The following is a 26,446-nucleotide window of genomic DNA, read 5'->3' on the forward strand; positions in this document are numbered from 1 at the left end:
CCTAGAAAAAGCTGTAGGATGAGAATAAATAAAAGCATTGACCTCGGCAGAAACGCCATCCACCGACCAGACCTGATAGAACCCATAGAATGATAAAAAGGGACATCACAATATCTGTTGATGCCAGCCGGTGAGCAACAACAAAAATTAGATAACAAAAAAATGAAAAAAGGTATCAGTAAGATGTAGGATGTTGTTAGATGCTGATGATTAAATCAGGGAAGGGAAATAGGCAGCACATAGAATATGTGTTCTAGTTAGGATTAGGACTGTAGGGCGGATATTTCATAACCAAGAAGGACTTCTGTCGTTGATCCTTCCCATCCTCGGTTTCCACCGGTAGAAATCAAGTACTTGCAGGCGTTATCCATGTAAAGCTGGGAAATGGTACCTGTACGATGGCCGGGTATAATGAGGAAGGGAACCGAAGATCTAGAGCTCTGCTCTTCCTTCAAGTCATACAAGCGTAGAATATCGTGAGAAGCGCTATCAGTACAAATAATATATTAGTAATCCGCAAGAGAGATCGTCATGTACATAAATGACATGAAGAATGAGTAAAGGTTGAAGGAGTAACTTACCAGATAAGATGTCGCCCATTGGGCATTATTTTAACAGAGGATACTGCACCACTTCCATGTGGGAATTTAAAGGTTCTCTGGGGATCCCGAAGGCCTTTGTGTAAACTATACTCCTCAACAGTACCATTTCGTCTGCCGGCGTAGATATAATTGCCATCAGGAGACCAGCAAGCACTCATACACCATGGTGGACTGTTTCGCGGCGTTATGCGGGCAATAGGATCCGATTGCCTACGATCCCACACTCGAATCGTCCCATCTATAGAAGCAGACAGGAAAGTGCTATTAGAATTTCCGAGGGAATTCATGTCACTCGCGGTGGCGCCTTTCTCCATGGTTGCTGCTGAAGACTCCATATCTTCGGCGTGTGGGAGGCCACTCATTACGGAGTCAGATATCCCATTGACCTGTGAGTCTTCTGGTTCTTGCTTAGTTGTTTGAAGCTGGCTAGTGGAGCCTGATTCGGGGATATTTTCTATCAGCGACTCCGAATTTGAGACGATTCCATTAGGCATTGCATTTGAAGTGCTATCGTCTGCATCTTTTCGTGGCGCCTGTTGCTTTTGTTTTATCCCATTAGCCAGCGCCTGGGAGAACTCATCGTCTTCTGCTGCAAATGCGCCACCAGACGGAGCGTCAGCATCACCACCACCCTCTGCATCTCCAAAAAGCGAGTCCGCTTCAAATAGAGAATCGGCAGGAGATCCAGCCTGGTCGCCAATCTGCCCATCTTTATTATTCCCTCCACCGTTAACAAAACTTTGGTTGGTTGATGGGGCAGCACGGTTATTAGATGAGTATGTGCCATTTGTTAGTGGCTTCTCCACAATCTCCCGTGGGACGGGGAGGCTTGATTCAGGACGGAATTCAATGGCCGAAACTTGTCCAATGCTTGGCCCAAAGGTACGTTTCACTTTTCCAGTATCGAGATCCCACTCCAGCGCTCTCTTATCCCAACTGCCTGACAAAAGCGATCTCTCGTCGTGGGTAAGAGATAAGACTGATACGGCAGAGGTATGCTGTTTGAGTACCGCAATTTCTTTACCCTCATCATGACGAACTGATTGTAATCGAATAAAGCCCGATTCTAAACCCGTAAGAAGCCATAGTCCTTCGGCTTGAGCTGCAAGGGAGTATACTGGCGACATTGCGGTACCATCCATGTTCTCCCAGTAATTGACCAAGACGCCAGCCTTCACAACGCTGTCGACAAATGGATGGCGCTGAGCAACAGTGAGCATGAGCTTGCTGTTGATAGAATCGACCCAATTAAATCTTCTCACGTATCCATCCGAGCCACCGGTAAATACCCAGCGCATATCGGCTGTTGAAGTGACAGCATTGATGGAAGTGCTATGGGGAGCAGCTGTTGTCGGCACAATGTCATACGTTGCAGCAGTCAGCACCTCTGGACGGACCTGTGGCCTGTACATAAAGGGCTGATCGGGAACTGGATCGAGCGCAGGGGCAGTAATTATCACTTCAGGATTTTGTGCGTTTCTAGCATGGTGCTCCGAATCGACAACACTGGAATTCGAAGGAGAATTGGGCTCGGGTTCGGGCTCAGGCTCGGGCTCAACATCAACTTCCATGTCATCCATGTCTTGCATGGTATCGTCCATGCCGCCATCCGAGCTGCCATCTTGAGATCCTATTAGAGTGATAGAACGTATTAGCTCTGCGCCATTCTTGCTATCGCCGCGGGGCTTTGCTAAGTTGCCAATCTCACCGATCAAATCTCGATCATCGTCGTCATCTAAAATTGAAGGCATTGCGAATCGACTCTGGGGGGTTTATATTCGATACCGCTCTATATAGCAGATTGAAGAGGGAGGAAGTAGGTTATTGATTCGGGGTGGTATCAAACTCCGGTGCGCCAGGAACTGGGTGTAAAATATAACTTGCACAGCAGGCTTCCGTGAGTAAAGAACGCATTGTCTTTAAAGAGGCTACATGCGCCCGTACAGACAGCAAATTAAACAGGACGTAAGAAGTCCTAATGGTCGCATGAGGAAGTCCCTGGTCGCCTTCTCGAATGGCGCAAAGAAAGCCGTAGAAGAGGTTAGCCGCGACTGGGCGCTTTGGGCGCTTCGGGCGCCTAATGGCGCTTTTGGAAAAATCTTAATCCGACTATCTGTCCCGTCCACTTGACGAGATCCATTTTCCATTCGACTTGAACTTGTCAACCATGAGACGAAACATGCTGAGCTGCCGTATACGCTTTTGACCTTTTTTAGAGAATATATCCTGTTGGCTGCCGCTACAAACCATGCATATGTATATATATACATATCAACTTCCCTTCTGAACCCGTAGCGTGGCTAACCCGCGAATTTCTGCGTTTGCTAGACATCTTTGGCCTGTTTATTACTTGAGAAGATCAAATATGCTGATTATGTCTCATTTTTCCACCAATCAATTAGATCATAGATGCAGTATCCCGCATCTTGATTTTATTTCACCAATTCTTTTTTTTTCTTTACTGAAGATAAAGAAAATTGTCCCAACTTACCCCCTTGTTACCAAGGGCTTTCTCTACTTGTATCTGATAATAACATCAAGTACTAGCAACGTTAGTCCCCTTACTTTCTATCCCATCTTTCTGCCCCCTTCTAGTACCTTCTTCTCAAAACCTTGCTTAGGCTGTGTTGTAGTATTGTGTCCTTCGCGATTGCCCTAGGACTAAGACACAACACCCATAAACGCCCTTCCTCTCACTTGTTCTCTCCTATCATTTATATTCAGTGCTTTGCTGTCCTCTATATACCGGCAAATTCCGCTCGCTTCACTCTTGGCTCGCTTTGTTTAGTTAATTTATATCAACCATTTCCTCTTTTCTGCTTCTCCTCTTTTGCTCTGTTTCCTGAACCTGCTCTATCCGACATCAACATCTCAAGGTTTCATGTTGGTGGTTCAAATTACCACATGGTTTGAGGGTTCTTTGGCCATTTTCTCAAGGCTTGTACCACTATCGCAACCTAGACTGAGGCAGTGATGCGAGGTCCAGCGATCCAACGCGGTAGGGGCCGCAGTCGAGGCCGAGGCCGAAGTTGGCCTGCGAATTCTCACTCGCTCAGTGAAGTTCACCCAACAGTTCATATTGATAAGGAGATTAAGGAATATGTTACCAGCTCAGATCACTCTGGTACACCTGGAACTTGGACAGCTAATCCTGAACTACCCTCTTCTGAGGAGATTCTGGGCCTTGACGATGAAGAAGTGATCTCACTTGGTGTCAACCAGATTTACGGCCCTTGGCCATCAAAGGATACTTATCTCAAGACTCACTACGAGCTACTTCGCGAGGATGCAGTTGCGCCGTTACGAGATGCAGTTGCATATTTTCGTCATGATCCAAAGATGTCTGACTCATCTCAATGCTGTATTTATGAAAAGGTAACTACTTTTCCAAGGATTAATAGGCAGGACCAATTTTAACGCAGCGTCTAGGTTCATATCGTTGGGGTAACGTTTGCACAAGCTGGAATTGCCGCTAGGATCCAATTTTCGACTTTCAGAGCGGGAAAAAAAATCGTGTGGGAATACTCAAAGCGTCTAATGACAGGAAATATTGTTGCATTGTCTCCAGCAAGTGATTCCTTCCAGAACAAATGCATTGTAGCCACAGTTGCTGCGAGACCATTAGATGGCTTGAAGGCGTCCCCGCCGGAGATCGATATATTTTTTGCGCGTCACGAAGACTTCGAATTTGATTATCAACAGGAATGGGTTATGGTAGAAGCCCGAGTTGGGTACTTCGAAGCTTCCAGGCATACCCTAAGTGCTCTACAGAAGATGTCAGGCGAGAGGTAAACTGTCATCCCCTGTGCTGCAAAAAATATCACGATACTAATAGTTAAAAAATATAGCTTTCCACTTTCAGAGCATATCTGTGACCTTAAGCCTTCAATCGAGCCTCCACAATATATAAAAGATGATCCATTGGTCAATATGTCCAGCGTGCTACCCTCTAAGGAGGGAGACCTTCAAAAGGTTAATACCAGTATCGGATGGCCTGCGCACCCCGATACTTTGGATTCTTCTCAGTGGAACGCGCTGCAGCAAATACTGACCAAGAAACTATCAATTGTTCAAGGCCCCCCAGGTACTGGAAAAACTCATGTCTCCGTTGTGGCGGTAAAAGTGATGCTAGAAAACTTGCGCCAGGGTGATCCCCCCATAATCATCGCCGCACAGACCAACCATGCTCTGGACCAGCTGCTTCGTCACATATCAAAGTTTGAGCAAAGCTATGTTCGGCTTGGTGGAAGAAGCACGGATTCTGAAATCAGGACACGTACCGTCTTCGAATTGCGGAAAAAGAACAGCTTGCCATCTGCTATTGGAGGATGTCTTGTCCCCGCTAGAAAAGAGTTACGCGACCTTACAGATCAAGTTATTGAACTGCTTTTTCCATTTCGAGCCGAAAACTCACACTCCCCTCTACAACCATCGCTGTTTTTAAACTTGGGAATTATCTCGGTAGCCCAGCACGACTCGCTCATTAAAGGAGCAGCGGGATGGATACGAGCAGGCGATCAGACCGATCCGATGTCAGTCTGGTTGGGAGATGCACTGACAAAATTCGAATTGGTATACAGACAAGAAAATTTTGGGTTTTCTGAAGAAGAAATTGACTTGGAGTATGAGCAGCTGAAGGAACTTGAGGCTGAACATGGTCTGGATGATGATGACTATGAGGTCCTGAAGGGTCAATTCCTTGCGTTGAGGGAACTATTCACAACTCGAGGACCTCGCACATATTCTGAGAAGTCCATCGAAACTGGTTATATGAAGTATGATGATATGTGGAAGATCCCCAGTGCCGTGCGTGCCGCAACTTATTCAGTCCTTCAAAAACGGGCAAAGGAAGCCACTCGTGAAAAAGTTTGTCATATTCTAAAGAAGTACAATGTGGCATGCAAAAATGCAAAGATCGGGAAATGGGAAAGGGATTCTCTAATACTGCGGGATTCACGAGTAGTTGGTATGACTACTACAGGCTTGAGCAAATACCGCGCTCTTGTTTCTAGCCTGCGGCCCAGAATCATTCTTATTGAAGAAGCGGCTGAGGTTCTAGAAGCTCCTGTGGCCGCAGCGTGCATGGAATCCTTGCAGCACCTTATCTTAGTTGGGGATCACCAACAACTTAGGGGCAGTTGTTCAATGCAGGAGCTTGAAGGTGAACCTTTCTATCTGAACATCTCAATGTTCGAGAGGCTTGTTCGAAACAAGATCCCGTTCAAAAGATTGACCAGCCAGAGACGCATGGCTCCAGAGATTCGACGCATCCTCTCACCCATTTACGATGATCTAAACGACCATCCCAGCGTCCTAGATCGCAAAGATGTGCCAGGGATGGGAGGAATCAACTCTTACTTTTTTACGCATGAGTGGACTGAATCCCCTGACAGCCTGTCGTCAAGATACAATCAGAAGGAAGCGAAGATGATTGTAGGCTTCTATGTCTACTTGCACATGAACGGTGTACCCTTAGAGGATATTACCATCTTGACGTTCTACAATGGGCAACGGAAACTCATTCTCAAAGCGTTGAAAGAAAATAAACTTTTCCAAGGCCAATACACAAAGGTGGTCACCGTCGATTCCTACCAAGGAGAAGAGAATGAAGTTGTGATTCTATCTTTGGTTCGGAGCAATGAAGCAGATAATATTGGTTTTCTTGCAAATGAGAATCGCGTTTGCGTTGCGTTATCCCGTGCCAAACGAGGATTTTATATTTTTGGGAATGCTGAATCTCTTGCTATCACTAATGGTTTGTGGTGGGAAGTGTCACAAATTATGAGAAAAGCACCAAAACGACTGGGATACTTCCTTCCTCTGATGTGCAAAAAGCATGGGACCAAGACGTTGATCAGTAGTATGATGCCACGTCCTTTGAATATAAACTCCAATCCAAATCATGCTAATGCCTATCTTTAGATCCTGATGAATGGTCAAATAATGATGGGGGTTGCTCCCAGAGGTGTGGAGAGGAGCTGCAGTGCGGACATACATGTCCTCTACTATGCCATGCGTATGAGCTCTCCCTGTCTTCTTAGGTGCTTGCAAATTTCCTCACTGACCTCAACATAAATAGCATCCCTCACTCTAAGCTACAATGCCAAGTGAACTGCGATCGAATGCTGCCATGCGGTCATAAATGTATAGAGCGATGCTTTCGTAGCTGCAGTTGTCCATGTATTGCGGCCTCCCGGCAAGCTCTGGCAAATGTACCAAAAATCCGCTCTATTACTCCTCGAGAAGCAGATTTCCTCCCCCAGCAAAGCGCTGAGGAGCGTGCTATGCTTGCTAAACGATACCAGGCCTTTGCTTCTGGTGGTGCGCAGAAAGAAGACGCTCGGCTTGCAAAAGAAGCAGAAAAACTAGCACTGCAAGAAAACCTACGGAAATTGGATAAGGAAGCTTTCACGGATTTATTTGGGGACGAAAGCTCGAATAAACCTCTTACAATTGATAAGGAAGAAAAATCAGAAATGATATCGGATGAGAGCAGTGGTGTTAGGAGGAAGTATACCCAATTCTACTCAAACTCCCTTCCTGTTATCAAAAATCCCAGTGGCGGGAAGTGGTCTAACTTACTGGATTAAGTTGGAATAACCACACCATCCGTGTATCATTGATACCCAGCATCTAGCGAAGGCATCTCTTTGGTTGTGATGATATATCCATAGTCTTCAATGAAGGATCATATTGTTATCATTCATTCTCTGGGACTCGAACGTGGCGATACCGAGGGTTTCCTCACGTTGGACGACTAGACTAAGGCCAATGGCAAGAGAGAAAATAACACAAGGAGATGCTTCCATGATAAAACGAGAGAACTTACAGGCTAGCGGGGCGGTATTAAGGGGAAAGACCTTTGCACTACGGTTTAATAGCTTTGCATTATGTATAACTGCTAAAGCAAAAAAGGACAACAGTAGACCAATGCACAGTTTTTCCAATGGCGATAGCTACTATAGGTTGTCGAAAGAGACTTAAACACAAAATATTATAAGAATACGGGGGAAAAGGTACAATTTCTTTTGATTGCCGAAAAACAAACGAAGGTCAACAAGAGGGATTCGCCCTAGTTGATATTCTAGGAATCATCCACCAATCTGTGCTGCTCCCAGGCTTTCTTTGCAGCTTCTAACAGCGACTCCATATTTCCACTGTTCTCACACATACTCCTGAAGATTCCTCCTTCTTGGTTAATCAGCTGCCATGGGCCATCGTACTCCTTCACCTCACCGTGATCAAGGACAAGGACTTTGTCATAATCGATGATAGTTTGAAGACGATGTGCGATTGTCAATATGGTGTTGTTACCCCTTAATTCACGAAGAGTATCTTGAATCTTGGAGTCGGTGGCATAATCAATCGAAGCAGTTGCTTCATCCATGAGGAGGACTTTTGGAGATTTTAGTAGCGCTCTGGCTAAGCACAGAAGTTGTCGCTGGCCCTGAGAAAGATTAGAACCAGACTCCGTGATAGTTGATTCAAGGTTTAGGAATATGTTTTTGTTATCTTGTAAATGTGCTGCGCCAAAATCCGTATCGGTTGTGCTGCCATTTGCGGTACCAACTAGGGTGTTAGAGTCTTGAGGAGTGTTGGGTGTAGTGTCATCTTCAAGGAGCAATTGAGCCGGTTCGGCATTTTCGGCTGCGGAGCTACTTGATGGTGGTTCTATTTCTTCAGAACCGGCGGGACCGATTAGATGAACTTGTCGTAAGGCAGTGAAGATCTCCTCATCGGTGAACAAGCCAAAGGGATCCAGATTAGTTCGAATCGTTCCCGTGAAAAGAGTAGGATCTTGCGGCACGATGGTAATGTTTTGTCTGAGATCGCGCAGACCGATCAATCCAATATCAACATCGTCAATTAGGATCTTTCCGGTTTCTGCTTCGAGTCCTCTGAAAAGGGCCAATGCTAGGGAACTCTTCCCTGCACCGGTTCTACCGACAATACCGACACGTTGACCGGGTTGGATTTCGAAGCTCACATTCTTCAACACTCTATCGAGATCTGGACGGTATCTGGTAGAATAATCGACGAATTTGACGGCACCCTTGCTTGGCCATACTCCGGCCGGCTTGGTTTCAGCTATCAGAGCTGGTGCTTCTTGTTCCACCTTCATGTATTCCTCCACACGCTCAACCGAATTCATATTCTGCTCGTTCTCAGAGTAGAGTCTGACTAACCAGAGGATGTTTTCAGAGAAGGTAATGGCATAAGTCATTGCTAGACCCGCAGCACCAGCGTCCACTTTCCTAGCGCTTAGAATAAGGAAGACAGCCGCAAAAAAGGACACAAGTGCACCGATAATGTCAATTCTGAAAGCGAGCCATCGGTTGGCTGCCCATAGATAGATATAAGGTCTGTTGTAGGTATTGATAAGACCATGGTTGTCCAAAATGAAGCGTGCACCATCACCATAGGCTCGAATAGTAACGACTCCATTCAGTGTCTCGCCGAACTGCTGATACAATGGACTTCGTTGAATGGACTCCAAACGCTTGAGATCACGCGAGGTGTTAATATAGAAGGCTCCGAGGGCAATGTACATAATGGTGATGAAGACACCAGCGATGAGAAATTGCGGGGTGATAACCGAGATAAGGATAACGATCATGGCAATTGCAGCAGCGCAGTGTATAACTCCAATGGCTGTAACTGCGACATCTTGATCAATAGACTGGATATCCTTTGAAAAGCGATTCATAATGCGGCCTAAAGGCGTGGAATCAAAGAACTTGAACTTGGCTCGCATTACGGCACGAAGTAGCCAACCGTGGACTTTCATGGATGCGTGAAGAGATCCCCAGAAGAAAATCCACTCTCTAATGAAAGTAATGATAATGTAGGCAATTGTAAGCAGAAGGTACATCCAAAGGTAGTACGACTCGTCGATGTCAGCATATTTCCTTCGTGCGATAGAGAGCAGAGACTCGTTCGGTGCTTGGGACATAAGAGATGTTGCGGCTGTGCGCCCAAAATTCAAGCTGGGCACATCGAAACCAGCAACTGATACGCTCTGAGTATTGTTTCTAATCTCATACGCATTGGCCCATTGTCTGACCCATACGTTTGGTGCTAGAGATGCGAGCTGATGAAGGACGAAGAATATCATTGCCAGAGCCCAGTAGTACCACGGACCCATGGCACGAAGGTACATGTAGATAGTGGACATTGGTACACTTCCAGTAACTTTCATTTCTTCATTAGTTGGTGGTGAGGCTGCGGTTGCTTTCTTCTTCTTCAAAGGTCTGGCGACTCCATTTGTTCCTGCGGCAGTAGTGTCCTTTGCTTGGGCAGCGACAACTTCTTCCAGATTCGAGGGCACACGGGAAGCCAACTGTGAGGGTCCACGGGAACCAGAGCCTGCTTTGAGAATATCGTCTTCGATGGCGCCAGCCTCAATGAGATCCTTTGGAGATCCTTGAGCGGTAACACGGCCGTTCTTAAGTATGACAGCGTACTCAGCCTGTGGTAAGACGAGTGAGACGTTATGCGTAACCAGAATGCAGGTACGGTTCATCATGAGTGGACCAAGAATAGCATTGTTGAAGATGTGTTTGGCAGTATGCGAGTCCACGGCGCTGAGGCAATCATCGAGGAGCAAATGGCGAGCACTGCTATACATTGCTCTAGCGAGAGAAATTCGCTGCTTCTGACCGCCTGAAAGACTGATACCTTTCTCACCGACTAGAGTTTGGTCACCAGCATCTAGAATCTCTAGATCACGTTCCAGAGAACAGGCCTTGATCACAGCTTCGTATCGATTCTCATCGTAGCTTGATGCAAAGATAATGTTCTCTTTTATAGTGTTGTTAACCAACCAGGCTTCCTGAGCACAGTAAGCAACGCTCTCTGTCAATGAAGTCACTGGGTCAGGACGAAGGTCAGCTCTGTCACTGGTGGCTCCGGGAAGTGACACGGAGCCCTTGATTAAGCTCATCTCTCCCAGGAGAGCCATGAGCAAGGAGGTTTTTCCCGACCCAGTCGGACCAGCAATGATATTAAGCTTTCCAAGCTGGAAATTCACGTTGACATCAATCAGTCGGAAAGCTGGAGCAGTGCTGCCCAAGATATTGTTAGAATCCATCCTGCTGGACCCCCAAGACAAAGTAGCGTTTTCCAGACATATCTTAGGGTCTTCATCATCGCAGTCCTTTAGTTGTTGGTACTTTTCAGTTTCTTCTTCAGTCAAAAATTCTTCAACACGATCAATGGAAACTTTGGCTTCCAGAACGTGAGCTGCCATGTCGGCCAGTCGATCTAGGGGCACACGAAGAAGGGAAAACATGGACAAGGCTGGGAAGGCAATTGACGGTATCAACTTTTTGTTTTCAATGTGGGTAAAAATGTAGAAAGTGCAGAGAGATGTGACAAGCGGTGTTCCATAGAAAAGGGTCACAGCCCATGCCCAGAGCAGGTAACGTGAGCGTATATACTTTAGCTCAGTTCTTCTTTTTTCGTCGATAATGCCCTCAAAGCGATGCTCCCAAGCGAAGTATTTAATGATTCGAATATTCTGTAACACTTCGTTGGTAGCATGGATACGAGCATCTGTGGCTGCGAGGATCTGATACTGGACAGCTCGGAACCTGCTGGCGATGTAAACGTTCAATGGGGATATTAAAATCGTCATTGCAACTCCAGCTAGAGAACTGATTCCCAAGACTTGGTAAAGGAAGTATACGGCCACGATGAACTGAGAGGGAACACTTGCCCACAGGAAGTGCAGGTATGCACAGATTTCGCTGACTTTGAACGAGTCAATAGCCATCAAGTTTATAATCTTGCCCAGGTTTGCCTGTTTTTCAGTCTCTGGCTTGCCGTCTTCTTTATCCTTGCCCTTTGCCTTTTTGGACCCCTTCAGTTTATCCTTGGTATCGTCTTCATCCTTGTGAGAACTTCCAACGAACGCACCGGCTTTACGTCTGAGAGCCTTGGCGTATAGCTCGCCGACGATAATGGCTCTGAGCTTGACACTAAGCTCCCTTCCGAGCCATAGAGACTGGCCATCTCCGACAGCCATGACAGCTCCACAAACAAAAATAAGGATGACATAGAGCCATGCAGCACTCACGGGTACCTCGTCGGGGTTTTCAACATACTCCAGGATGAACTTAAGAAGCCAAGTAGGGAGGAATGTGAAAAGTCCAGCTAGAATTGCCCAGAGACCTTGGATAAACAGATCACGGGAGAAGTATCCCACGAGATTCCATGCCATAGTGCAAGCCTTCTTATACTGGCGGAAATTGGCCAGAACCGCAGTTGCATGTCCCTCGGGCTTGAGGTTCCAGACATCTTTGATTTCCAAGGATTTCTTATACCCCATAGCAATGAAAGTATCCATCCAGGAGAAACTAGCCAAGGAGAAAAGACTGGCAAACTGATCTTTAGGTGGGGTTAGCCCATCTTCATGCTGGACAAGGATAGTCTCTTCGCCTTTGCGAGTTGTCAAAGCAATTAGGAATAGTATAGAGGAGAGACTGAAATCAGTGGCAAAGAAGGGCAAAACAATGCTCTTTGGATGGTGGATTAAGATCGAGCGGAACGGTAAGATGATGAAGAGCCATTGCAATGAGTATAGGGAGGCTGTATGGTTCCATAGTTTCGGTAGGGACGGGCATCTAGATGGTGAAGAGGCAATTCGCCCAACAGCTAGAGCGAGAATATAGGTCCACGAAGCCAGCCGGGCAATGGCAGAAATCTGGGAACCGGTGGCATTGGAAACAGCTGCAACGGCAATGCCGTTCGTAACCACCTGGCCAACCAGGGTGAGTATTTCGACGGTGTTGACCAGCGTCTTCCACCGCGGCTTATCAGGCTCAATCAGTATATCTGCCGTACGGCTGATTACCTTATTGAGCATCAAGTCACTCTCCTCATCTCCATCATCTCTGTAGCCAACCTCCTCAGCTCCATTGGTGTGTACATCCACGATATCAGATGGGACGCTCTTATACTGTCTTCTTCGGTACTCGGCAATCCGGTAAAGCAGGATGTGTGCAAGGACAAAGAACAGCGAGATCGCACAGGCAGCTATCGGGAAAATAAAACCAAGGAACCTATTTCACGGAGAAGACACGATTAGCTCTCTGTTGATATAGACAAATGCTTTCGGGATCCCCCAAAAATCGGGTGTAGAAGAAAACGTGGAAAAAAGAAAGGAAGAGGCTCAGCAAGGATTTGCTCACTTTCTCTGGAAGCATTCTGACAGGTCATCGACGTCCCAGATCGGGCGTCCACCACAGTCTTCCATGGCAAGCAGACGCAAGAAGACGAGCTCTGGCTGGCCAGTCTCTCTCTGCCAGCTCTGCTTTTGGTGTATTAACGATGGCTATATTTCAATAATAGTACGGAGTAACGAAGGAGGCGGTTATGTTATCAGATGGAGCATGTCAGACACGCCGGAGCTCTCTAGCCAATGAGCGACAACACGGTACAAGGAAACCAAGACGCCGCGGACATTGCAGTCATCAGCTTGACGTCTGCCAGCAGCTTGTGTGCTCTCGGGCTCGCTATGTTCTGTCGGTCTATCCGTTTTCTGTCGTTTTTCGTCGTTTGGTCGGTTATGAAATTTCGCGGCGTGGTTGGGAATGGGAATGGCGGGAGGCGAGGCCAGGCAGCAACCGCGGACTCGAACAGCGAGAAGCTGTTTCTAATATAACAACGGCGAACTCACTAACTAATACGAACAAGCGTGCCAGGGCTTTGCTTGACTGAGTCACGGAAAGACTTGTTTTCCGTAGTCGCACGGCTCCGACCAGCACCAGAAGAGGCGTCCAAACAGCCAAAAACGACTCCCTGTGGTTGCTTCCAACACCACCAAAGGGCGACAAGCCTTCTCCACCCTCGCACTCGCATTGCATTCCTACCGAGCCTACTCGACCTCTATACTTTACGCTTCTCCGGATGGCTAGTTATCCGCGACAAGCACGCTCTACGACTGGCCGTTTAGACTGCTGCTCCTAGCTGGACGTCAAGGATGAACGAACAGGGGGGGCAGTTCTCGTGATGCCCCTTCTGCTGACTCTGTTGACCGTATCCCGGCACTTTGCAGGCGGTGGGGTGCAGAAGTGGACTCGACTGTGTTCTTGACTATTGCTGCTTGTCGAATATTCCCCTTTTACGGCCTCCGCTGCTTGGTCTGATCGCAGCTATCACCACTTTGAAGCGGAGATGGATCTCTCTTTAATTTCTTGGGAGAAAAGGAAAGCTCCCAAAGCCAAATCTTGTTGTTTGGGGCTCGGGGGAAACGCTTCAGGTAAGGATGCACTTCGTATAGCTTCTCTCCATTGACTCATCTCGGACGGTACTTTCGTATATAAAAACATCAATCTTACTATCACCATCCATGAGCCGGGGAGGGCTCAGGCTTCTTCCATGCAAACATCTGCGCCCTTATCAAGCCTGCATTATGGAGTATGGAGTAAGCTGCAGCTTCATCTGAGCTTCACCGCTTGATCGATCCTCTTGTTTTCGTTCCCTTTCGGCTTTCCTTTCTGCTTGTTTCTTCTTCTTTTCTTCTTTGCTTTTTTATATGCGTGATGACTAATAAGGACTAAAGTTATACCGAGTGGCGTGTCTCGGCTATTATATAAGCATAAAGTTAATCTCTTATCAGATCGGATTTTCAAACTTTCTTTTAATCTAATCTATAAACAGAGCGCGTCCCCTCAGCAGCCAGCAGGAAGCTCGTTGCTTCCGGTTCTCTTGGTCTGGTTAAAGGCAGCGCCGACACCGAGACCGCGCTTAGCGAATGCCTTCCAGATCTCACATTTGTTGGACCCCTGGGTGAGGTTCTTGTCAGCGTCGAGGATGGCGTCACGGGCTTGGACAAAGTTGGGGAGACATGGTTGACTGTGGAGAGTTGGATGTTAGCATGCATTACTAGTGATGGCGGGTATATTTAAGCAGGAGGAATACTAACAGGGCCATGCCGTCGAGAACGATCTTCATAGCGAGGTGGCGGCCGTCAGTCGGGACACCATTCTTCAGGACTGGCCTGATCTTGGTGACGTCTCCCTTGCCGTGCTTATCGATCAAGTTCCAGAGAAGCTCGTAGAGCATAGAAGCCCAAATGGTACCAATGGCATGGACAGAGGTCAAGCCATCGGCATCAACGTACATGTGTGGGTTAGTGGTAAGGCTGGTGGAGTAGCGGTATTTGCGGATACCGTTTGGTCGGTTGGATGCCCACTCGCCCATGGTATAGTCAGTAGCACGGGTATCTCCAGGCTTTAGGCGGATGGCGGTAGCAAAGAAGTCACTCCATCCCTCGCCCATGCCACCAGATTCAAGAGCGGCCAAGCAGCGAGAATTCTCTGGACCTCCGGTCAGTCGGTTGGAGACTAGTAAAAAACCCCATGTTAGTGAAATGATGACTCTTAATATCATAGTTAATAAGTTAGTTGAGCTCACCTCCATGAGTGTATTCATGGATGACAATGCCAGCCTCGAAGCAGCCATCACGCTCTGGAGTAGAAGCGTTCCAGGTGTACATTCTCATACGTCCTGGCTGACCATCAGGAGGCGTAGCAAAGTTGGCGTTGTTTACGCCAGACCCATCCTGGGAGTTAAGGATAGCAAAGTCTCCTCCAACACCACCCTTGTTCCAGTTGTTAATCTGGAAGTTTCCTGCTTTCTCGTTGAAGCCAAGGATGTAAAGCACGTCATGGTAAACATTAGTGGTATAGAATAGCTGGGTGATGGATGCATCTCTATACGATGATGGAGGGGTCATTGCCAAACTGTATGGATACTTAAAGATAAAAAGAGGACTCTTTGGGCGGTAGTTGTTTTCGTATTCAGGATGGCCGGTAGGGTTCTCCTGAGCAATAGCATTATTGCCCCGAGTAGTTGGGTACCAGCCTTTGCCATCAATGTGCCAGTCGGTGGACAGGGTCTTGAGCCAAGGAAGGTGAATGGAGGTTCGGTTTCCCTCAGTAGGGTCATTGATGCCCCAGGGACTATGATCCAGTTAGCTTCTTATTCCTTTAATGAAGAAGACTCAGAGACATACTATACTTGGTATTCGGCAGCTGAAACGTAGTCAACGACAGAGTGGACTTGGTCGTTCTTGTTTGCATCAACATATGTGAGCAGCCAATTGTCACCAACATCAGTCTCAACCTTCCAGCTGAGAACTAGGCCACCGTCCTTCTGCAGGTAGACAAGTTGGGCCTTGGGATCGGAAAGGGCTCCGGAGGTACCTTCAAACTTGAAGTTCTCTTTACCCTCAACAGGCTTCGCCTTGACATTCTCAGGCTTCGCGGTGACAGGAAGATTCAAAGTTTGAATTGCTCCGTGCAAAGCATTGACGGGGTCTGAGAAGTCACGCTTGACCATTGGGTTGGCCTTGGGGATCTCTCCATCATAAAAGGAGTTTCCGAACGAAAAGACCTTTCCATCACGACCAATCTATACATATTTATTAGTATTTTATTCCTGAAGATAATGGGCAGTGATATATTTCACTTACGTTAACATTGAAATCGGTGTTGTCAATATCAATTCCGTGAGCAGTCTGACGGAAGTGGACATGGCCAATTCCGCTATCACCGATATAGTGATCGTTGACAAGACGATAAGTTGCCTTTGGAAGGGTCTTCTTCAACCAGTTGGTGGCTGTAGTGACGTAGTCACCAGAGCTGACATTGTCATCCCCAGTGCTCGAGGTAGTGAAGCTCTCGCCATCCTGCTTAGGAACGGCGTCGCTCTTGGTATATTTGGATATTTGGGGAAGGCGATATGAAGTGATATCAATGGCCCTTCGGCTTACACCAGAGCTGTGTGATTCAGTAGGGTGAGCAAGCACATTCAAGGGGAGAGCCAACAGCCCCGCAAGCAAAAGTCCATGCATGGTGTCTGACGGGGGGAATTCTGCCCGACTGGTAATCAAGGGGTGGGATTGGGAGGATTGAGGGAAAGCTGCTGGTTCTCTGGCTTTCCCTTGAGGTTATCCATGGCGGTTTATATAGACATACTCCCCCCTGTCCATCTGGAGGGAAGACTCCAACAGCCACTGCTCAGCTGAGAAGCAAGTGGCCGTAGACGGTATACAGGGGAGCGAAGTATAACCGTCCAGGTATTTGCTGTTCAATGACCCTCCCCCAATGCCCAGCACTGAGCGTGGGGCGAAGAAGCGAGATTCTTCCCTGCTCACCATACGGTGCTAAAGGAATCAGGATGCCCCATTGTTGTGTATAAACATGCCTTTGATTGCCGGTTTTGCAATCAAGCATGACATTCTGCAGAATGGCCGTCAACAGGTATTAATCACATGAGCCACGGCATAGATTATCCAGATTGAGTATCTCAGTCTCTATTGAGCTGAATTCTGCCCTTTGAATGTTTAGTCCTTCCTCTGGTTTTCTGTGTGCTAGGTGGTGATGGTTTACTCAGACAGGGGTTCCAGACGGGATCTCAAGAGCCATGGTGGTGATTCGAAGAGCCAAGATGCATGAATGCTAAGTGTTTATGGGGTATAAATCTTGTTTGAAGGATACTTGAACAGTCCTGTTCTCACAGTCCGAGAACGAGGCATGAACATTCAGATGATGGTTTGGTGACCCCTGTCGTCCAGATTTTGTGAATATGGCCAGGGGGTATCAACCAACCAACAGGGAAAAACCCCGGCTTCGATGACCTTCGATACGAGCTCCGACACGGAGACATTTCCATGGCACTTCTAGAACGAAGAAGGCCTCTTCACTTCTCTTATCTTGCAAGTTCTCATTCTCACACCACCAGCTCGCTTCATCCCGCCCTCCGTTGAAGCACTGTGCGAGATGTCGTGTGCTTGAATCTCGATTTGATGCACCCCAGAATCTCCTCACTCTCATATGCAGATGAATGTGCGAGCGCCGGCGTCTTAAAAGACATCAGGACAGTGATAATGTTAACTAATTTAGTGGCTTTTTGAACCGTCATCTCGGTCTCTTCCAGACTGGGTTAACAAGCAACTCTAGTCGCTGCAAGGCAGGTGGCCGAGGGCATGAACCCTGCTCTGATCTTTGGACGCTGAAATCTCAATTAACTAACTGCTGCACAGTAGTGGCGACGGATTAGTTTAGTTAGCAAGCTACCAAACAGGAAAAGAGGCCGATACCACTTCTCAGGCAGTCCAAGGAGAAAATATTGGTCGGATTTCCCGCGAGCTACCCGGAAAATTGATTTAGACTCGTTCTGGCTCGGGAGAGTGGCATGCCAGGGCAAGGGAGCCTCCGGTCGAACGGTCGCCGACTTCTATATATAAAATATTAAAATCTCCTCTAATATGCTAGCTCGTTAATACGTGCTTTTTTTCTCCGCATCATCGGACAAGGGTTGCATATGGGGTTAATGGCGTGATAAGAACAGCTTCCCGCTTGTAGCCATCTCGAGAAGAAGCGAGTAGTCGCTATCTACGGGACGTTATATGGGCCCCTGGACCATGGAGCCAAGCTTCCTCTGCGGAAGAGACAATATAGTTATTATTACCCAGACTATAGTTCTATACCAAGCGTTCTTTTTCTTGGTCAGAAATCATCAACTGATGGGTTTTTAGATTTTTAACCGATGTCGGTTGCCAGCATGGCATGGGGGTGTTGCAGGCATTATCCCATGGGGATCACACGTTGTTGTGCACATCCCCCTCGTTTCTGTGTAGTCTAAAATGTGACCCTGGCTAGGTTTCTCGGCCTAAGATTTCTTCTTCGACATTTCAGGGACGTGGCCATTCATAGCATTTCCTTAGGACCGCGAAGCCTTGTGGCTGCTCAGTTACACTCCTTCACACATATTATTGGCGCCTGACTCAGGCTCTTTGCATAGGTGATGTTTATATCTTGAATCTTGGTATATAATTAATCTTGGGAGGCGGCCGGGGAAAAGAGACAGTGTTCATCCGTCAAGGAGAGGCCTTGGCGGATGCGGAGAGTGCGTCCCATACCGCTGTTCCCAGTGCTTCCAGAACGTAAGTAAGTAAGTCCGGGCATGGTAAACACCTGCAGGTAAGGGTCAATTCTAGACATTACTGGAGCTCTGCAAGTGATCGATGTATGCCTGTCCCTGCAGTCCTTGTCCCTGTACAAAGAGCTACATCCTCTGCGCTCCTTATCTGTTGATAGTAGCGGAGGAGATATATTTTTTGGGCCCCACGGTGCATAATGGCAGGGCGTAGTCCTCTTTGAAGTGGTATCTGGTATATACCTCTCCCCGGATCCTGCGGCGAATGTCGTTTGTCCCTGTCCCTTGGCGATATTTTCCGGGGAACAAACACCATTATAGACAGCACATGGTCAAGACAGTCCTCTATCCCCGTCGCCATTCTCTAGCGTCTTTGAAGAACTCCTCGAGAATGTAAGACACCATGGGTGCGGTAACTGTTATTCTTGTTCCTATTCACAGTATCGGACTCTTGTCTAAGGGCTAGAACGGTGCTTTTGACGCTGTTGTCAAGCCAGCCTCATAGAGATGCGTCGGCCTGTCCACGATAACCTGATATCAAGAGGTAGAATCGTTTGCCTTTCAGTGACACACAGATGTGGTTCACTTTCGCCAGAATCAAACCTCATAGGTCGGTCGAGCCTCCGGTACCTGGCTGATAGGTACCTGGCTAATACATGTGTGGTGGCGGCTGCTGCTGGTACAAACGTCCTTCGATGTATTTGGCGAGCCTTGAGAGTATTCAATTGTCTGGTCTGTTATCCGGCTCCGTCTATCCTGTTTATCAGATGGAAGACGATGGTTAAGCCCGTCGTTTCTGGGGGGTATAAGTCGTCGCCAGCCAACGTCGTCCCTAACCACCCGCTGCCACGGCGAGGTCATGATCACCAGATAGCTTGCCCTCAAGCAAGGTGTAATGGCGTGCTGGAGAACAGTAACGACATCGCCACTCCTGCTCGACGTCGTCTTCGCCGTCTGCGGCCAAACGTCATCTGTCCTTGTGTTCGGCGATAAGACGGCCATCGCAGCCGTGGTTAAGCTGAAAGGTTTGGCGGTCATGTGGGTCGTTCGGCCCTTCGAAGCGCCCAACGATATCACGATGTACCTTTTTCTGCCCCCGTCATTAGCTATTTTTAATGAAAAAGGGCCTTGGAAGGGGGCAAGTAAAACCCTCACGCAGCAAAGTCCTTCAGACCAGAAGAAAAGGAGACGGAGAAGATAGACTCCTTCACTTCTCATCGCCTTCTCACCTCTTCCAGCGGCTTCTCTTTTATTTATTAGCCTAAAAACCTCCTGGCCTTTCCTAGCCTGCCTTAACTGCCTCCACGGTTTTCTCCGCAAAAACCTTTCCAAGAAGTGCCCCATCTGTCGCTCGCGATATCAGCCATGGCCGAACGCATCTTGATGAACGAATACAAGTCTCTGGTGAAGGAGAAGTGGCTAAACATCGAAGTCAGTTGTTTTCTCTCCTGTTCTTTTGTCGGGGTTCTGTTGGTGAAGAAATATACAGGCGGTTGCTGATAAAATGGTGTCGCGCAGTTGAGCAACGATGACATATTCAACTGGGACATTGCTCTGATCGTCCTAAACCCGGACTCACTTTACCACGGCGGCTACTTTAAAGGAAAAATCACTTTCCCCAGAAACTACCCTTATTCACCTCCACGTAAGGACCTCACCTTGCTGCCTAAAACCCCCCTTCCAGACATATCACGCGAGCAAAAGGGGGCCGGCGGTAGTTATAAAGTGAACTGGAACGGAACAGGGCTGACATCTGACTTTTGCCTACTTATAGAATTCAGATTCACTCCATCTCTCTGGCATCCTAACATCTACGACAACGGCTACGTATGCATCTCCATCCTACACAAGCCCGGCGAGGACGAAATGTCAGGGGAACTCGCGTCTGAACGCTGGTCGCCAGCCCAGCGAGTTGAGTCTGTCCTGATCTCGATTATCTCCCTCCTCGACGACGCAGAAGTCAGCTCGCCTGCCAACGTCGAGGCCGGCGTGCAACTCCGCAGCAACCCAGCAGCCTACAAGAAGCGCGTCAAGGCTGAAGTTGAGCGATCACTCAAGGACATCCCAGACGGCTACGAGATGCCTACCTCTCACGAGGCTAGCATTGCACCTCCTACAAAACCCGTCGAAAGAGATGAGGACTTCTGGGTCGATAGCGGAGACGAGGATTCCTTCGAGGAAATGTTCGGTGGTAGCGACTCGGACTGCGAACTTGACGATGACCAGGACACCGGGAGTGAGCCTGAGGCCGGCTCCCCAATGTGATGGGGTGCCATCAGAAGTAGGACCATTTACTCCTGCCATATTTCCTTCATATTCCCTTTTTCATTTCACATTTTTCTTTGCTTTCATTTCCCTCCTTTCTAGCTGCCCGGTGCATCGGTTAGAGGACCATGGGCGCAACATATGGCTGTCTTAACACATTTAGCACGAGGAGTTTGTGACTGGCGTTTCATTCTGAGATCACTAGAAGTGGGCTAGACTCTTCTTTATTCTACTTCCCCCCTGTTTACTGCAAATTAGCATTTTCCAATCAATTTACTCATTTACCTATCCCGTTGACGTGCTCTATTTCCATTATTGCTGCTCTCATATGCTCGGACGATTTCAAATCCGTATTCTTGAGCAGAGTATTATTAGCCGTATTTATACCATTTTAGACAGGTTCGGCTGCCTATCATTGCCCTGGATTGGATCTCGAATTATAATAATATTACATTGATTGTTGGAAGAAAAAAAGATGTCTATAAGATCATGATAAACTAGAAGATATAGATGTGTGCATGGCTGATACGGAGTAAACTTGATCTCCGTTGTCCTGAGTCCACATTCGGCTTCATTTCCTACTACTGTAAGGAGGTACCAGTAACCATATAAAGGTGAGGGCTATTGTTATCTAACATCTCCGCAGCGCTAGGAAGAATGGAAATCCAGCGCTACTATTAGATATTGAAACTTAATTTCATCGAATCTGCTGAAGGCGCATAATTCAAGACTTTTATCGAATAACTTGGATATCTACTTCGTAGTTCTGTGGGTACTTGCTAACCACAGGCACTGAAACAAAAGCTGCATGGCTCGAGTGTACCAGAGTAATATGCATGACTTCGTAATTATGCAGGGACTCTTATTCTTTAATCCGAAGTGCACCAAGGTTGTCAAGAAAAAGATATCGCTGATACGGAGGGAATATAAAAATGTGGCGATCGAGGTACTAAGGCCCCACTTTTGAGTGCTTAAATATTTTAAGCTTTTCGAGGCACAACCTAAAATGCGCGCTGGTTCTGACATTGAACGACGAGAATAATAACCTGGTTGCAGATTCTAGCAAATAATAGATACCAGACTAATTGGAAGTTGACTGATTTATGGTTCCTAGTGTTAAAACATAAGTCCTTACTGATCCTGCACAATATCAGAAATGAGACATAGATGTCTCATGGTGGACAGTCCAATTATCCACATCTGCCTGACTGTGGAATATCCCGGACGACATGCATTGGCTACGGAGCGTTCATGGGTGTCGGTGACACAACGCTCGCACCCCAGGGCACCAAAGACCCGCGAGGCCGCCGGATCGCAGGAAGCAGCTCGCCCGCTCTTGCACAGGAGGGAACTGACAGCTGCTGACTAATACTACAAGCCATTGCAACTTGCCGAGGCTTTTTCCCGATATGGTAGGTCTGACGTATTCGTACTCGTGTTACCGCATGTACTGTAATCAAAGCAGCCATCCAATAGACGGTGGTATTTCTGTATCCTAGCGTAACTTTCGGAATATGCCAGTCGCCCGGGCCGGCAGCCGTCATGTGACCCTGTCAGGGCCCAGCCTGTGCTTGGTGGCGGCCTTCGCCTTCTGCTGCGCTGGATATATAGCGACTCCCTCCGCCGCCGCTGTCCCCGGAGCCTTCTCTGTCCCCGTCGTCCCGTCGTCCCAGCACACTCGCACGCCCTCGTTTGCCGTGGGATATTCCCTGGTCGTCGACTCGAGAGCCCACCGCTACGAGCTTTCCCCCCTTGTCCAAGCTCTGTTACTGCGCAAATATGGCGTCAAACGCCCGGTACTCGCAGGCCCCCCAGCGGGATTCCATGGACACCCAAACCTATCCCCATGCCCCTCCATCTTATCAGGATGCCGCCGGCCCCTCCGCTGGAATCTATGGAACGCAAAGAACTGAAGACGATAACGTTCCAGATGACTTCAAGGTATGTCTTGATCCGCTTGTGACGAAAATATGGCTGCCTGCTCCCGTTTTGAGACCGCCTGGTTCGGTATAAAATGTAGCTAACCGGGACTGGATGTTAATAGTATGGAGGCTCCGTGGCGGAGGCAGCCATGCCTATTCGGATGCAGTTCATTCGCAAAGTATACTCTATCCTGTAAGTCAAGCGTCCTAGCCAGCTTCACTGCGACGTTCAAAAGGGGGTCAAGCTAACTGTCCGTTTCCTCCCATCTAGCACCGTTCAGCTTATTCTCACCACCGCCCTGAGCTCCGTCTCCTTTTTCAACGCTAAATACAAGTCCTGGGTCCAGTCGCACTCATGGCTTATGATCGGATCCCTCATCGGAGCCATAGTCTTCATGCTCCTCACATACTGGAAGCGCAAGAGCTACCCTACCAATCTCCTCTTCCTCAGCGGCTTCACCCTGCTTGAAGGATACGCCATTAGTGTCATTACCTCATTCTACGACTCCAGGATAGTCATGCAGGCACTCGTCATCACCATGGGACTGTTTATCGGCCTCACCCTGTTCGCCTGCCAGACCAAGTATGATTTCACCGGATGGATGCCATACCTATTCGGTGCACTTTGGTTCTTGGTGATCTTCGGCTTTGTGGCGGCTTTCTTCCCAGTTGGCAAGACCATGGACCTGATATACGGGGCTGTTGGCGCGTTGATATTCAGCGGATACATCCTTGTTGACACGCAACTTGTGATGCGACACTATCATGTCGAGGAGGAGATTGCCGCTGCTATCTCGCTCTACCTTGACATCATCAATCTTTTCCTATCCATCCTCCGAATCCTGAACAACCAGAGCAATAACTAGCTTGTTATACGGCTTGGCATTGCCATTTGATTCAAACTTACACATGGCAACAGACGGTGGGAAGTTGATATCTGTGCTTGGCTCGCCCTTTTCTCTCATTCGAACATTTTTTCATTGCTTCTGGTATTTGCTAGCGACTGGTTTATTTCCTTTTATTTGTTTTATTTCTAATATCTTTATTCTACCTACCCCGTTAGGGTGGTAATATTACTGGGTCGTGGATAATCCAAAACGCCTCCTCTCTCTATCCTCACGGATTTTATACCTATCAAGTGTAACGTAAAAAATTGCTCTGGACAGTATTTGTATTGTTACTATTGATATCTGGATCTTCATTCAAGATACACCGATAAATCAGCTGTATTGTGTCTCCCCTCCATCCTATATCCAACCCGCCTTCACTTACCAGGAAAGAAATGAACTGGCTGGAAAATGCCACAGGCTCAAAAACAAAAGTTGAAGTCATCCAGAAGAACACCCCCGAGATAAACTCCTAAAAGAAGGTTAATGAACAGTGCCATCAAGTAAAAAAGTGGCAACTATATGCTCTATCCAGTATTATGGTTGAGCTCTATGAAAACAAAAAAAAAAAAAAAAAAAAAAAAAAAAAAAAAAAAAAGGTGCAAGGTAGCGTAGTGATTGTTGATACAGTGTGATCAAAGGAAAGAGGCGGTCTAGCCTATCAAGCGGTTAGGCTGAGGTAATAGGATGTAGCAGGTGACCAAAGGATCGGAACTGCGATAACCCCAAGGCTACTCCGTATTATAAGATCATATGTCCCCCCTTGGGGTGCGGAGGCTAACGGGAGAATAAAGTAGGTTGTATTGAATTAGCTGTTGGTCGATAGATAGGTATGTAGGTGTGGGGTGAAAGAGAGAGTCTGGATGGCTCATCCCTTGATGTCTGAGGCTAAAAAGAAGGTGTTTGTGACCAGACAGACGACCATGACCACGACGCCGTATACTACGAGGCCCAAACTAAGTTTGCGGAGAAGGCCTCGGCGCCATTGGCTGGTAGAGCGGGACATAAAGCGGGCATAGGACTGACCCAGAAGGCCTTGGGATGCATCGGCCGAAGGATTGACTTCATTGGAGTGTTCCTCTGCATCCAGCTCGTCGTCTTCTTTCATCAGACGTTGGTGGGCGGCTGACTCGGGAGAAGAAATCTTGTAGTAGAATAGTCCTGGGAGGATGAAGCTGATGCTTGTGCTTCCGGTTGCACCGACATATGCTAGCACCGCTTCGAGGGAAGAAACGGTCATGGCAACAATGTAACTGAGCACGATAATGACAGTAGTTATGATTGCAAAGCGCATGTCGCTCATGCCCTCGCTTGGTGGGCTTGTTCGTGGGATTAGAGGATTTCGATTTGGCGAATGGGTGTTTGCAGGAGACTTGTTGCTGTTTGGACGCCATTTCAAGACTGCGTCCAGGGATGCTCTGCATGGGTGAATCTGCAGAGGATAGGAGAAGATAACGAGGATAACGATGGCCGCGCGGGCAATTGTCGACGTTAATGATGGTGCATACATTCCAACAATGTTGCCGCCAATGGTATCGCCAAAGGAGAGATACCCGGTTACACCGACGAGAACGTAGGTTGCTGCAGCGCTGCCGATCGACGTCACGATCACGCTAGTTGTTCTATAATGACTATCGTTGGCGATCTCATTAAGAATCGAGAACATCTGCAGGAAAATACGAGCATTAGTATGAAAATTTGCACAGCAGAAACAGGGTTTTTTTTCCCAACGTACGTTTTGGTGGCAAGTATATGCAAATACAATGACTGGAAAAACGCTCAAGGCAGAAATAAGGCCCTGCCATTCAATAAAATGAATTGGGCCACGGTCAGCCATGGTGTCTCCCTTGATGAAGTGGGCGACAACCAGAATGACAAGATATCCGATCGAGATCAAGGCGACAATACTAGTATATTTCAACGAGTCTAGCCTTCGCAGAAACGATAGAGGAATGACAATCAACCTGGGAAGAACTTGTAGTTAGTAAATTATTTCAATCAAAGCATGGAGGAGAAGCCCTTACATGAACGCAGTAACCCAAAAATGCCGGTCGTATAAGAAATCAACTCCAGAAGTGCCACCAACGAACCCTTCGATAACGCCGGGCATCAGATCACCAATAATGATGAGATAGCTGACACCGACGCCAAAACACTTAATCGCAATTGCCGCATCGAATATGACCGCTGCGTTCGGATAGGTGATCTGGGAGAGGGCGAAAAAGGAAGATGTGCCTCGCTCCAGGTACCGAGCGCACCGTGTCTGCAAATATAACCCGAAAGCCGAAGTGAGGCCGGCCCAAAGAACAACCGTGACTCCTAGAAACATTCCCATGCGAGATATGGCGTGCGGCATCGCCAGGGCTCCGGCACCGACGACTGAAGAGATATTAGCCTGTGGTTCTCCCCCCGTTTCACCACTTCTATGCAGAGATGACGACACTCACTTGTGTTGACCAGATTGATGACGCTGCTGGTCCATCCAGCCTGTACAACGACACCGCCATCTTTCTTGCTAGGCCACTGTCGCCTATTCACCGGGTCTTGGAGTTAGCGTCTGGACATCTACTAAACAGTGATATCACCGGGAGGCGTAAAATACCTGCGACTTCGACCACCGACTGCACCACCGTCATCGTCCATGGCTGTGTGCGCGTGCGTCTGTCGACTGGGTCGAAGAGAACACGGTATCTGAGCCCCCCTCTCTTCTTTTTAAAATAAATCCAGTAAAATATGTTTCAGTCTAGGGAATGCGGGTTTCAGCCCCAAGACATGTCGTTTTGCTTGAATCTGGGCGGCGAGCGGACCGGGGCGATTGCGGAGA

At 47.8% G+C, this 26,446-nt stretch overlaps 7 protein-coding genes across 7 annotated transcripts; 3 read left to right on the plus strand and 4 right to left on the minus strand.

Moving 5' to 3' along the window:
- Window positions 1-263: 263 nt before the first annotated feature.
- Window positions 264-2,353, minus strand: ARB_00759 (uncharacterized protein; the record flags this gene model as incomplete). Its single annotated transcript, XM_003012831.1, has 2 exons — window positions 264-486; window positions 582-2,353. The coding sequence occupies 2 exons, from the start codon at window positions 2,351-2,353 to the stop codon at window positions 264-266; spliced, it is 1,995 nt and encodes a 664-aa protein (XP_003012877.1).
- A 1,222-nt stretch (window positions 2,354-3,575) lies between these two features.
- Window positions 3,576-7,192, plus strand: ARB_00760 (uncharacterized protein; the record flags this gene model as incomplete). Its single annotated transcript, XM_003012832.1, has 5 exons — window positions 3,576-3,977; window positions 4,032-4,390; window positions 4,451-6,462; window positions 6,525-6,585; window positions 6,769-7,192. The coding sequence occupies 5 exons, from the start codon at window positions 3,576-3,578 to the stop codon at window positions 7,190-7,192; spliced, it is 3,258 nt and encodes a 1,085-aa protein (XP_003012878.1).
- Window positions 7,193-7,686: 494 nt separating this feature from the next.
- On the minus strand, window positions 7,687-13,468 carry ARB_00761 (uncharacterized protein; the record flags this gene model as incomplete). Its single annotated transcript, XM_003012833.1, has 4 exons — window positions 7,687-12,664; window positions 12,794-12,936; window positions 13,006-13,257; window positions 13,286-13,468. The coding sequence occupies 4 exons, from the start codon at window positions 13,466-13,468 to the stop codon at window positions 7,687-7,689; spliced, it is 5,556 nt and encodes a 1,851-aa protein (XP_003012879.1).
- Window positions 13,469-14,275: 807 nt separating this feature from the next.
- ARB_00762 (uncharacterized protein) lies at window positions 14,276-16,461 on the minus strand (the record flags this gene model as incomplete). Its single annotated transcript, XM_003012834.1, has 5 exons — window positions 14,276-14,459; window positions 14,530-14,950; window positions 15,021-15,568; window positions 15,622-16,019; window positions 16,081-16,461. The coding sequence occupies 5 exons, from the start codon at window positions 16,459-16,461 to the stop codon at window positions 14,276-14,278; spliced, it is 1,932 nt and encodes a 643-aa protein (XP_003012880.1).
- Window positions 16,462-19,913: 3,452 nt separating this feature from the next.
- ARB_00763 (ubiquitin conjugating enzyme, putative) lies at window positions 19,914-20,813 on the plus strand (the record flags this gene model as incomplete). Its single annotated transcript, XM_003012835.1, has 2 exons — window positions 19,914-19,979; window positions 20,067-20,813. The coding sequence occupies 2 exons, from the start codon at window positions 19,914-19,916 to the stop codon at window positions 20,811-20,813; spliced, it is 813 nt and encodes a 270-aa protein (XP_003012881.1).
- Window positions 20,814-22,637: 1,824 nt separating this feature from the next.
- Window positions 22,638-23,601, plus strand: ARB_00764 (uncharacterized protein; the record flags this gene model as incomplete). Its single annotated transcript, XM_003012836.1, has 3 exons — window positions 22,638-22,754; window positions 22,858-22,928; window positions 23,007-23,601. 3 exons carry the CDS (start codon window positions 22,638-22,640, stop codon window positions 23,599-23,601), a joined length of 783 nt encoding a protein of 260 aa, XP_003012882.1.
- Window positions 23,602-24,490: 889 nt separating this feature from the next.
- On the minus strand, window positions 24,491-26,265 carry ARB_00765 (uncharacterized protein; the record flags this gene model as incomplete). Its single annotated transcript, XM_003012837.1, has 4 exons — window positions 24,491-25,529; window positions 25,647-26,001; window positions 26,070-26,152; window positions 26,225-26,265. The coding sequence occupies 4 exons, from the start codon at window positions 26,263-26,265 to the stop codon at window positions 24,491-24,493; spliced, it is 1,518 nt and encodes a 505-aa protein (XP_003012883.1).
- Between the last annotated feature and the right edge of the window lie 181 nt (window positions 26,266-26,446).

This window comes from Trichophyton benhamiae (genome assembly GCF_000151125.1).
Source record: "Trichophyton benhamiae CBS 112371 chromosome Unknown contix00201_1.exp, whole genome shotgun sequence".
Taxonomy (NCBI): Eukaryota; Fungi; Ascomycota; class Eurotiomycetes; order Onygenales; family Arthrodermataceae; genus Trichophyton; species Trichophyton benhamiae.